This window comes from Podarcis muralis, chromosome 12 (assembly GCF_964188315.1).
Source record: "Podarcis muralis chromosome 12, rPodMur119.hap1.1, whole genome shotgun sequence".
NCBI classification, from domain to species: Eukaryota; Metazoa; Chordata; class Lepidosauria; order Squamata; family Lacertidae; genus Podarcis; species Podarcis muralis.
Window position 1 is genome coordinate 11,328,869 of NC_135666.1, and position 13,164 is coordinate 11,342,032.

The 13,164-nt window shown below is 45.0% G+C and overlaps 1 protein-coding gene across 6 annotated transcripts in view; it reads right to left on the bottom strand.

Annotated features, from left to right (window-relative positions):
• The window catches only part of XYLB (xylulokinase), a 117,241-nt gene that overhangs the window by 20,374 nt on the left and 83,703 nt on the right, over nt 1-13,164 (bottom strand). For all 6 annotated transcript variants that reach the window (XR_013394771.1, XM_028749906.2, XM_077936724.1 and 3 more), the window contains exon 16: nt 771-829. Coding sequence is in view for 5 of the 6 variants with exons in the window: in XM_028749906.2 (XP_028605739.2) it covers nt 771-829 (59 nt within the window). In the remaining variant the exon portion in view is untranslated. The remainder of the gene's footprint in view (nt 1-770; nt 830-13,164) is intronic.

A 13,164-nucleotide genomic window follows, 5' to 3' on the forward strand; every position in this document is an offset into this window, starting at 1 on the left:
CACATGACAAAGGAAGTTTCTGCGGCTTTTTTGAGTGTTGCCTCAAAATAATAAAGCAGGGGTATGGAACCTTTTTCAGCCCTGAAGGCTGCATCCCATTCTGGGTAACCTTCCTGGCGCATGTGCCAACCTTCAGTGCTCCTCACATTTCCAATGACCCTCTAAGTTTCATTTCTAATAGTAAAAAACAGTCGTGAATCTCTAACATGCAGGTAGTTAATCTCCAGGTTGTGCTCAGACCATTGTTTAAGCCAGGGGTAGGCAACCTAAGGCCCAGGGGCCAGATGTGGCCCAATTGCCTTCTCAATCCGGCCCGCGAACAGTCCGGGAATCAGCGTGTTTTTACGTGAGTAGAATGTGTCCTTTTATTTAAAACGCATCTCTGGGTTATTTGTGGGGCATAGGAATTTGTTCATTCCCCCCCAAAAAAATATAGTCTGGCCCCCCTCATAGTCTGAGGGACGGTGGACTGGCCCACGGCTGAAAAAAGTTACTGACCCCTGATTTAAACAATGCTGATTTTCTGTGAGAGTGTTCAATGGGAACATTCCTAGGTCTACAGGCTGACCCAGCCCTGCCTACCTACAACTGTTTCTCTGCTGTTTCGCACTGTTGGCTAAGGGCCAAAACAATCATTCCTCCAACTGCATCTATGTCTGGACTTGTAAAAAAATAATATTTGTTCGGCCCCAACCTCTGCTTGAGATCAGTCCCCTCCTAGCCCAATAGCTCAAAGGTTTGGTATCCCAATTGCAGTAATCCCAACTTACTTGTAAAATTGCTTCATTGTGGGATGCTCCTCCGGTAGCCAGGATTCTTGTCGTAGGCACTGCAAACCGAAAAGGAGAAAACAAATGAACGCAAGTATAATGTGTCCCCATTTATACTATGGTGAGTGTTTGGTTATGCTAGCCTAAATTGCACAGTTTGGGTTCTGGGATCAGTGATGGAAAGCAGATTCACACAGTCCCTTTGCTTGCGCAAAGTTGTCCATTCACAATAGCATGTTGCAAAACAGGAATTGGATTGTTTGACAAGAGGGGGTCCACGGCTCTGTTCTGTACATGTCATAGACGGGCTGGATGTAGAGGAGGGGTGGGAACTCCCAAGGGAAGCCGCCTCAGAGCCCGGGGATTGGGGGGGGGAGGGCGATGAGTGGTCAGAAGGAGAACAGGGAGCAGACTGGGAGGAGGAGGTATCAATAAAAAGGCCATCTGGAAACATCCTAAATAATAATAATAATAATAATAATAATAATAATAATAATAATAGATTTTATTTATACCCAGCCCTCCCCGGCCAAAACTGAGCTCAGAGCAGCTAACATCAAATATATAACATATTACCATAAAATCAAGCAATCAATTAAAATCCTGAAATCAAATCAGAATCAAAGTGAACTCTAATCAGATGGCAACCCGCAAATTAGGGATGGGGACCTTAAATGCTCACCAGGCCTAACTGTTTATACTGATCTTATATAAGCCTATGAGAAAAGTTGGGGGGCCACTTTCATGCAAGTTGTTATAAGGAGAGAGGGGGAGGCAGACTGGACCCCGGCCAAAGGCCTGGCGGAACAGCTCCATCTTGCAGGCCCTGCGGAAAGATGTCAGATCCCGCAGGGCCCTGGTCTCTTGAGACAGAGCGTTCCACCAGGAGTAGGAGGTGTAGAACAGGCTCTCCTCATCATCCTGCTACAGGGCGAATGCCACATTCACCATGGAAAGAACGGTTAACAAAACTGTGCAGCCATGGAAATAACTTTATACTGAAGCTATTTTTAAAATGAGTTTTCATCACGCAAATGTTAATTGGAAGGTAAGCAGCAAAGTCAATAAAATTCCTGAAAACATCCTTTTGCAATGTCCACAAATGAGACATCAATTAAATTTTGGCAAACCCCAGCAATATATTAATGAAATTTGGTCCAGACATGAATCATTAGCAAAGAAGAAGGGAACAATTGATTTATTAATCAAATGTATACCCCGCCTTTCCTCCATGAAACTCAAGGAGGTATAGAAACCCATGGCGAGGCAAAAGAATCTTCCTGAAACTTTGCATCTTCTTCATTTAGACAAACAGGACAAGGAGCTGCCTGCATGGGGTTTCTGAGCCCAGAATGCTTCACTTGGGTGCGGACTTTCACAATGCAGCCAACAGCTCTGCAGAGAGGAGACTTCATTCCACCGATAAATTTAATCAGATCTTCCTCTTTGGAGGATATTCAGCGATGCACAAATTGGGTTTAAAAAGCCATTAAGATCTCTGTCAATGTCAGTAAACAAATAAACCACACAGCTGAGTGATTCCTTGGAGAAAACAAGTTTCAATTATACCTGTGCACAGTGACAGAGCCCTGCCAATACTTTCAGAAACATGTCACTGAAAACCAGTGAAAAATAACTGCTAAGACCACTAGGCATGGAGGGAAAAGGCAAGAAGAAAACACAGACACACACCCAACAAAAATTCTAAAAGCCTTGTGGTTAGGCTTTTTTATATGCCCCAAACAAGGGACCGGCAAGTTGACACCGCAAGAAAACAAATGCGCAGTTGTGAGTCTGATTCTCCTTAAGTAAGTCAAGGCTAGTCCAACAATTTACTACATATTTAACAAAATATATAGACCCCTTACTCAAACTAAAGTGGTTTACTAAAAGCAAGGCCCCTGAAACAGCCACATTGCCTTCTTTTAGAAAAAGTCCACCCCACAGTTCTTTGAGATACAGTGGTGCCTCGCAAGACGAAAAGAATCCGTTCCGCGAGTCTCTTCGTCTAGCGGTTTTTTCGTCTTGCGAAGCAACCCTATTAGCGGCTTAGCGGATTAGTGCTATTAGCGGTTTAGCGGCTTAGCGGCTATTAAAGGCTTAGCGGCTTAGCTGCTAAAAGGCTATTAGCGGCTTAGAAAAGGGGGGGGAAGCGGGGGGGAAATCGCAAGACTTGCAAGACGTTTTCATCTTGCGAAGCAAGCCCATAGGGAAAATCGTCTTGCGAAGCAACTCAAAAACGGAAAACCCTTTCATCTAGCGGGTTTTCCGTCTTGCGAGGCATTCGTCTTGCAGGGCACCACTGTATTTCAAGGAATGCTAGGGCATAATCTTCAGAATACATTCTTATTTCATTGGCACCCCAGAAATCATTGCTTTCTCCTCTCAAAAGAAGAAATCAAAGCTGCATGTCCCCTTTTTTTCTACAGCTTTGATGTGGCAGACATGCAAAAAAGCCAAATGATACTGGGAAATGATCTATGGAGAAGTAAAAAAGATTATAAAGATGACAATTTTCCTGCCAAAACAGAGGTCTTCCTCTTAGGAATAACAAAATCCAACATCCCTAAGAAGGCACTTAATCTCTTTTCTGAATGTGACAACAGCAGCAAGAGTAATCTATGCACAAAGGTGGAAAAACCATGAAATCTCAACTAAAGAGGAGTGGCAAAATAAACTGATAGAATATGTGGGAGTTGGAGGGTATGACAACAAAAATTAGGGATCAAGGGGAGACACTGCTAAGGGAGGAGTGGAAACCCTTTGTAGAGTACTTGAAGAGGTGTAACAGTCAGATAAATTTACAAATAGGATCTGAACTATGAGCAGCAGTAATTAGGATATTAAGTAGAGTGAAAGAGGGTGGTTAAAGAGGATACGCAGCATAACAAGGAGGAACTGGGAAACCATTGGGGGGAAGTCTAGATGTTTTAGATAGGTTACTAAAATTTATATGTACTGAATTTTTGGGAAATTAAGAAGAGGGAAAAATCAAAGCTGGAAAAGTTACCAAAAAAAGGCTACAAAAATGATCAAGAAATCAGAGCACTTTCCACACAAAGAAAGACTAGAGCACTGGAAGATTTTAGTTGGGTTCCCCACAACACAAAATTGAAGGGATGCTTAATAGAACCTTATAAAATTATGCTTGGTCTGGAAAGAACTCCTACTCCCTTTCCCAAAATACCAGACCTTAGCGGTCTTCCAATGAAATTGATCAGCTATAGATCCAGAGCAGATACAGTGGTACCTCGCAAGACGAATGCCTCGCAAGACAAAAAACTTGCTAGACGAAAGGGTTTTTTTTTGTTTTTTGAGCTGTTGTGCAAGACGATTTTCCCTATGGGCTTGCTTCGCAAGACAGAAACGTCTTGCAAGTTTGTTTCCTTTTTCTTAACACCGTTAATACAGTTGCGACTTGACTTCGAGGAGCAACTCATAGAACGCGGTGTGGTAGCCTTTTTTGAGGTTTTTAAAGACTTTGGTGATTTTTGAAGCTTTTCCAAAACTTTCCAGACACCGTGCTTCGCAAGACGAAAAAAATCGCAAGACGACAAAACTCGCGGAACGAATTAATTTCGTCTTGCGAGGCACCACTGTAAGTATTTCTTCACGCAATGCATAATTAATTTATGGAATCTGCTACCACGAAATGTGATGGTCAGTAGCGTTGGTGTCTTGACTGATAGCCACACACATCCTAACCTCATGAAATTAAGAATATAAGAATTGCCATGCTGGGTCGACCTAAGGTTCAATTATCCCACTATGCAGTGGGTGATGGGATCGCTCATGGACTTAGCTCCACAGCTATGGAACAGAGTTAGTTCCTAGAAATGAAGTCCAAAGCAAATCCACATAATGCTTTCTTTGGGGACTCCTATATGAAATCTACAAATCCCAGTCCCTGACTCACTCCATTTTTAGATACATTGTGTCCAGGGCTTTTCCCCCCCAACCAGAATTCACCAAAACTCAGTTGTGGCACCTCTCAGGTGGGCACCATTGCCATTATAAGAGAACTTCAAGGGAGGTGTTCATGGTGAGTTCTGGCACCTCTTTTTCTGGAAGAATAGCATTGATTATGTCCCCTTCTGAAAACAGTGGCTAATGGGGCTGGACAGCCTCTGGATCCCCCATAATGTGAGCGCAGAATTCACATAAAATCAACCCAAGGACATCTGATAGTCCTATAAATTTTCAGGGGGTGGGGACAAGCCTTGACTAGAACTTGAAACACTCTTCAGGAATGGTCCTGAATCCCCAAGAATGAGCAAGAAGGCAATCAAGTAAGTCAGGTAAGTGTATCAGAGGGTAAGCGAAACATCAGAGGGGTAGCCAAACATGAAGTCATAAACCAGAAGCCTCACATGGACTTCTTATGCAAAAGCCGGTCAGGATCTTCCCGGAAGCTGGCTAATGTCCCCAGTGGCCAACCAAGCTGCAGCTGGTCAACAAACAAGAGGTGGATCAGGAAAACAAGCAAGGCCCATGGATTCAAACCTGACACTGCCCTGTTGAGATCTTCAGCCAAAGCCTACAAAGCCTACTAGCCCTCAGTACAAGAAAGCAGTTGTAAGCTCAAGGGAGCAAGGGTACATGTAGCAAAAGCTGAACTCGGAAGCAGACAGAGGAGAAGGTGTGCTACTTGGGGAGAATTGCGTTGTTCTGGCTTTTAGGGATGGCTGGTGGGATACTTGAGACATTACGCTAGCGGATGTCAGAACCAGACAGAGCCACTACGTACTAAGGAAATAATTCTGTACCTATCTGCATTCTCAGCTGCTGACTGTAATAGAATTAAAGGGAGAAAATCTTGTCTTGGAACAGCATGTCTCTGTTCCAGGAGGCTTTTATGAAGCTGCTTTGTCATTTTGAGCTAAGGGTCGCAGGCAATGGAAGGGCAGGAACTCTGCAAGCCTCTCTGCTGAAAAAGAGACCTCAAAAATAATGTCAATAGGGCTGGAAGGAGTTCAGAAAAGGGCAACCAAGATGACCAAGGGTTTGGGGGAACTCTCCTAGGAGGAGCAGGGAACAGGCAAGTAAGCAGGGACACGATAGAAAGTTATGAAATTATGTTTGGGGTGAAGAAAGTGGATAGAGAGGTTTTCTTCCTCGTCTCATGATACCAGAACCTGGGTTCATCCTATGAATCTGAATGTTGTAAGATCCAGGACAGAGAAAAAGAGGTTACTCACACAGTACATAATGAAACTATGGAACTTACTATCAAAAGATGACCACCGACTTACATGGCTTTAAAAGGGGGTTAGACAAATGATAAGACTATTGATGACTACTAGCCTTGATGGCTAGACTACCACCAGGATCAGTGGGAACATGTCTCTAAACACCTCTAAACATCCAAAGTGGGATCACCTGGTTGATTTCATGTCCTGCTTAGGGGCTTCTCCTGGGCATCTGGCTGGCTTTGAAGAGAGCAGTTCTGTTCTCTGAATGGGACCAGGTGCTTGTTTCTAGCCACTGTCCTCCAGTGTGGTATAGTGGTTAAGAGAGGTGGACTCGTAATCTGGTGAACCGGGTTCGCTTCCCCGCTCCTCCACATGCAGCTGCTGGGTGACCTTGGGCTAGTCACACTTCTCTGAAGTCTCTCAGCCCCACTCACCTCACAGAGTGTTTGTTGTGGGGGAGGAAGGGAAAGGAGATTGTGAGCCGCTTTGAGACTCCTGAAGAGTGATAAAGCGGGATCTCAAATCCAAAAAAACTCCAAACTAACTTGCCAAGGATGTACAAATCACAGAGCCAAACAGGTTGTGTGCTAAAATGAGCCCCTGGAGATCCAAGATTTGATGAAGGGACACAATCTTGGCACTTTGCACACAACACCAAAAAGCATATCACAAGCCCTATACCATCTCAATCTTCCTTTAGCTTGGACCCTGAGATTTCACTGGCCATATTGAGACTGAAAGCTTCAGCAAACAGACAAGCTAATAAGCCGAAGGAATCCTTTAAAGAATTGCTCTATTCCTCTATCAACCTGCTTATGCAGATTGGTAGCTGATGCGCACCTTAACAGGCAAGCACCAGGTGGTACCAATCTATTCGCTGGACAAGGTTCTCACAAACAGGATGGTGGTGTTGCCTAGCAACAAGAAGATACTTAAGGCTTGAAATTTAGCTTACAGAAATCTAACAGGCTGAAGGGAAACAAAGCCCCAGATTCATAATTATTTATTTCATTTTTAAACCACCCTTCATCCTGTAGGATCTCAGGGTAGCCTGCAACATAATCAGATAAAAATGAATTGTCACAGAACAAGGTTTGAAACAATTAGAAGTCTTCTTACCAAAAGCACATAACAACTGTAAGCAATTTCCATCCTTCCGCAGAGAAAATAAGGACAGCTGGGCTTCCATAGAGTGTTCCATCGCCCAAAAGCCCAAAGGAGAAAATGCACCTTTCAGCTGATGCTGGAAAACTGACTGCTAAGGGGAAGCCATACGTCTACACAGAAGTGGCCCATGAGTTGGAGTGGAGTCACCAGCTCAACGCCAGCATTGATACAGCTTTTCTGGGCGGAGCTAAGAAAGCTGAGGCTGAGCAAGTTGTAGTGATGCCATTATCACATGGACCGCTGCTGGCTGCATTAGAAGGAAATTCCACGATCCGGGTGCCGCAGCCAGGAGGGCACTATCTTGTGTCACCACCAAATAAGCTAAGCCCGTCAGTGGGCTACAAACAGGGCTCCCCCCTAGAACTCAATGCATGGGCCAGCAGATTGTAAGAAAGTTGCTCCTTTAAATACTTGTGTCCCAAGCAGTGGCGTAGCGTGGGTTGTCAGCACCCAGGGCAAGGCAAGTAATTTGCGCCCCCTAACCCCTAACCTGCCGCCGCTGCCAGCTTCTTCTTGCTGTTGCCTGGGCTGGGGTAAGGTAGCCACGGCGGCGGCGGCGGGTCTGTGTCAGGTGATCTGAGGCGAGTTGCCGCTGGCGCTGCCGCCCAAACGACGCCGCTTGCCCGGAGGAGGAGGGCAGAGAGGCGAGGAAAATGCAACATGGCCCAGCAGCTGCAGCGGCGGCGGCGGCGGGGGGGGCTGTGAGGAGGGGCTGCCTGGTGCGCCCTCCGCGGCCCTGACGCGTGGGGACCGCGGCGAGCGCTGAGAGCCGCTGCCAGCTCATCGGTTCCGCGAGACATGGGGCTCTGCTACAGCCTGCGCCCGAGGCTCTTCGGCGACTCCAGAGGCGGCGAGCGCCCCCCCCCAGATGTTGCGCCCGGTGCGGCCGGCCCCCCCTGCACCCCCCATGCTACGCCACTGGTCCCAAGCCATCTTTGTACACTGGTACCAATACCCTACGGGGTTTGTGTGCAATACGCATGCATGTATGCAACACAGCCAATAACGATTAGTATATTTTCAGAAATCAAACAGTCTAAACACCCCAAAGCTGCTGGCAAAAGTGTGGCGTGCACTTGGTAAAGCTAAAAGTCAATGATCGAAAGACCCTGAAGAAATTAGCTCAAGAAGAGCCCAAGGAATCAGGAGTTCATCTGGATGAGAAGAAGCTAAAGGTAAAGGACCCCTGACAGTTAAGTCCAGTCGTGAATGGCTCTGGGGTTGCAGCGCTCATCTCGCTTTACTGGCCAAGGGAGCTGACGTTTGTCCGCAGACAGTTTTTCCGGGTCATGTGGCCAGCATGACTAAGCTGCTTCTGGCGAAACCAGAGCAGTGCACGGAAACACCGTTTACCTTCCCGCCGGAGCGGAACCTATTTATCTACTTGCATTTTGATGTGCTTTCAAACTGCTAGGTTGGCAGGAGCTGAGACTGAGCAATGGGAGCTCACCCCGTCGCAGTGATTCAAACCGCCAATCTTCCGATCAGCAAGCCCTAGGCTCAGTGGCTTAGACCACAGCGCCACCCGCATTTCTAGCGTAACGTAACAAGTGAGTGGTGCGAAGCATCAGGATGTCCCAGTTCAAATCTTGCCTCTGCTATGATCACACAAGTTGGGCTCACAAAAGCTGCTTCCTCTCAACCTCAGCTCCCAATCTGCAACCTAAAAGTAGTTTGGATTTGATATCCCGCTTTATCACTACCCTAGGGAGTCTCAAAGCAGCTAACATTCTCCTTTCCCTTCCTCCCCCACAACAAACACTCTGTGAGGTGAGTGGGGCTGAGAGACTTCAGAGAAGTGTGACTAGCCCAAGGTCACCCAGCAGCTGCATGTGGAGGAGCGGAGACGCGAACCCGGTTCCCCAGATTACGAGTCCACCTCTCTTAACCACTACACCACACTGGCTCTCACCTAAGGACACAACTTCCATCAATGGCTACCATTCATAATGGCAGACTATCCCCAGGTTCAGGGATCCTATGCAGGATTGGTCCGTGCATTAGGTGAGGTGAAGCCATTTGCTTCAGGTGGCAGATCCACTCGCCACCCTTTCCATTGTGCTGTTGCCAGCCCTTGCCAACATAGCCCTGTTTCCCTCACCACTGCGCCATTACCGCTGCTGCCTTGTGATGGCAGCACAAATTCAACGGCTTGGGCGGGGAGATGGTGGGGTGGAGTGGTGACCCAGATCTGAAGGCAGAGGTGGGGCGTTTTGCCTACAGTGGCAAAATGTCTTGGGCCAGCCCTGATCCTATTCCTCTGGGTAGCTGTTGCTAGTGAAACAACAATAGAGGCTACTGCCTTCATGTCCTTCTTGTAGACTTCTCCAAGGCAACTGGTTGGCCACAGTGGGAACCAGGATGCTAGATTAGATGGGCCTTTGGCCTGATCTAGTAGGACTCTTATTATCCATTGTGCAATGGAGCAGTGATAAGGAAGAATGATAAGCAGCACTGTCACTTTTTATCACAGCATGGACAACAATGTCATCTTCTGGGGGAGCTCTGCATACCAAATGAATAAGCTTCTCCCCCCCCCCCAAAGAGAAACCCACCAAATAAGCCATGAAGAGAAAAGAGGCGGCATGCATGGCTAGGGGTTAAACTGTCACCTTTATTTTAGTCCCTTCATTATGAGCAATCAAAGTGCCACAAAACAGCGAGCGAGCTTTTCAGTGCACCACAACTCCTCATCAGGCTGAATATGAAGAAAAGCTGGAGGGGGCAGACAAAAAATTCTGACTTGGTGTTGAAGCCATGGGGTCAAAAAACCCGTTTGCATTGTAAATAGTCTTAGAAGAGGAAGAGTTATGGGGGCATAGCAATGGAGATTGCCATGCAGAATGCCTCCACTTCGCAATTTCTCACTGAACCACTGATTCTTGTTTTCCTAACTCTTGGACAACCTCAAAAGATTGCTGCAAGGATTGTTGAGATAACAGAGTTTTATGAACTCCTGAAATATAAATGTAAATGCTAATATTATGAGTGGCAGCACCAATTTAAACTTTCACTCATGTGAGCTAGATGTGTTGAGTCACCAAATGTTTGTATTACTAATTCAATTTTTTATTACTAGATTAAATTGTGTTCACAAATGCAGACATAAGAATGACTTGTATGAGTACAGAAATGGAATGTAATAACCCACACAAATGTGTTTCACGTAGATCTGGGCTCTCATTGTGTATTTTATGCAGAAACCCATTACTGCTATCAAAGCCAAGAAAGGTTTTTACTCCATGTTCGGATTCAGAGACATTTGACCAAACTACACAGAGTGTACACCTGGGAACAACCTGAAATAACCTTGGCTTTAAGCATGTGCTATAAATTCCTGGTTTTAATGGCCACTGAATGTCACCAATCTCTGCTGCACTGTATTAAACAACACCGGGACCATGGGGAAAGTGAATAGCACTGAAACTGCCCTTGAAGGACACGGGTCTAAATTACTCTCCCCTCCAGAATATTCATATGATCCTACTGAGAACAAATCAATTATGGAATGACAATGCCAAGTGAAACGACAACGGCAATATTAATCAGAAGAGACACACCTCATTCATTTATTCACTCATTAATCCATTTGTCCATCTAGAGAAAGTCCAACATGTTGATTTCAAACTCTTCTCTTGTTTTTGGACTCTCGTTAAAAAGCTCTGCAGTGGGCATACACAATTTCTGCCTCTAGCGAAGGACACTTGAACAGGGCTAGCCGGTGGTCCAGCACACAAAGGATAGCACAGAGATGGAAAAGTCACAGAAATGAGAAAACAAAATTATTTAGAAGTTGTGGCACCTTTCGTATAAGGAAAGGCTTAAGTGGTTGGGGGCTTTTTGGTACAGGTGATGGAAAAAGGATAACTAAAGGAGGGGCATGTTAGAGGGTTATAAAATTACGCCTGATGTGGAGAGATTAGATAGATATTTTTGTCCTTTCCAGACCATTACAGCTCAGGTCTCCTAATAAAATTGATTGAAAGTTCAGGACAAAAACACAACACTTCTTCATGTGATGCATAACAACTGCATGGAATTCACAACCACCAAATATGAGGATGACCACTTCCTTAAATGGATTTAAAAGGGGAGTTGTCACACAAAAACTTTTTTTTCTCTAATGTTAAAAGCTTTGTTTCTGTCTCAGTACTGCCTTTTAATTGAAACACTCAGTTCAGACTTTAAAAAAACACAAAAGCTTCCGTCTCTTTCACGTCATTTCTCAAATTCACACAGCCTTCAGGAATCAATGTCACTGGCTGCTCCATTTGGTGATCTCCCCCTTTCTTCCAAACTGACAATATTCATCCCTCACTGCAAAGTGCCTAGGACTGACAGAGCTTTGCTTCAAGTTCCCTGGCACACACAAAAAGATTTTATTTTATTCTTGCCTGATTGTTCAAAGAGAGGCTGTTCCAAGAGATAAAAAAAAATGCCCTGCTGGAGTAACCGAGTGAAGCTGAGTTTAAGTTGCAAGGAGTTTCATTCTCAGAAATGAGACTGTGGGCACTGTGCAGAACAACACCATGCTGAACTCCAGACCAAAAAATGCAGCTTCGTTCCAAATGCAACACAAATGTGGGGCATAAATATGTAATAATCATCAACATCAAGCAAACTACTTTGCTCCATACAGATGCTGGACCAGATGTCACAATTAGGCCACGAAGTGGGATCAGGTTAACACCTATCCCTAAGAACCCGCACTGGTTGCCTGGTTGCTACTGGGCCAAATTTAAGGTGCTACCTTTTGACTATAAAGTTCTATACAGCCTAGGACCCACCTCTTGCTATCATGATTTTAAAGTAGGGAGAACCTGTGGCCATTGAGACTACATCCCATTATCCTTGGCCATTGATCACTCTGCCTGGGACTGATGGAAAATGAAGTCCAGCAAGATTTGGAGGACATAGGTTCCCTTGTTTTAGACATCAGGCCAGTTCCACAGTGGTACCTCGGTCTACGAACAGCCTAGTTCATGAACTATTTGGAATACGAACACTTTAAAACAGGAAGAAGGTGTTAGCGAACTTTTTTTGGAATCTGAATGTACTCCGTTCGGGGGTTTTGAGTGCCACAGTTCCGTTGTCCAACAGTGGAGAAGTGGGTCGTCATGGCATTTCCCACAGCCGCGAGGGAGGGAAGCTGCACATCTGCCAGCCAGCTGGTTGACAGGTGTGCAATTCCCCCCACATGCCACTGCGGGAGGCGCATGCTCTAGGGAGCATTTTCCGCAGCAGTGGGGGAGGGGATCTGTGTGGATCTCAGTTCAGCTACTGATTGATTGATTGATTGATTGATTGATTGTGGGACTGCAGAAATGGATAAAAGCCCCCCATCCAAACAATGACTATCATCAGTGCAGGTAAGGAAAATTTTGAATTTGAATTTTTATCATCTACAATGCCATTTTATTTATTTTACAGTACAGTACATTGATTATTGCTTTCATTTTATGGATCAATGGTCTTGTTAGATAGTAAAATTCGTGCTAAATTGCTGATTTAGGGGTTGTTTTTAAAAGTCTGGAATGGATTAATCCATTTTGCATTACTTTCTATGGGAAAGCGCGCCTTAGTTTAAGAACACTTTGGTTTAAGAACGGACTTCCGGATTAAGTTTGTAAACCAAGGTACCACTGTATCTTGTTGACCCAATATTTTCATAGCAATTAACATCAACTGCTTTTAGCTGTTTCTTGGTATTGGTACTAGTGGCTCCTCTGTATTCTTTTAACCTGCTTTTAGGATTGCAAACGTTATTACTATTTATTATTGTGATATTAATCTGAAGACTGTAAGCTGCCTTGAGGGCTATTCTAACGTGAAGTGGGATATAAATCTGGTAATTAAACAAAATTAGATATACTTTAGGCAAGTATCAAGGTACAAGTAATCAAAAGTCTTACACATAGAAACAATAATGAAACATAATTAGTGACCAAAAGAAACCCACTGGTCATACTTGGCCACAATGTTTGCCCAGATAAAGGGAGCTATTTGAAAATCCACACACTTTAACAGAACTCTGC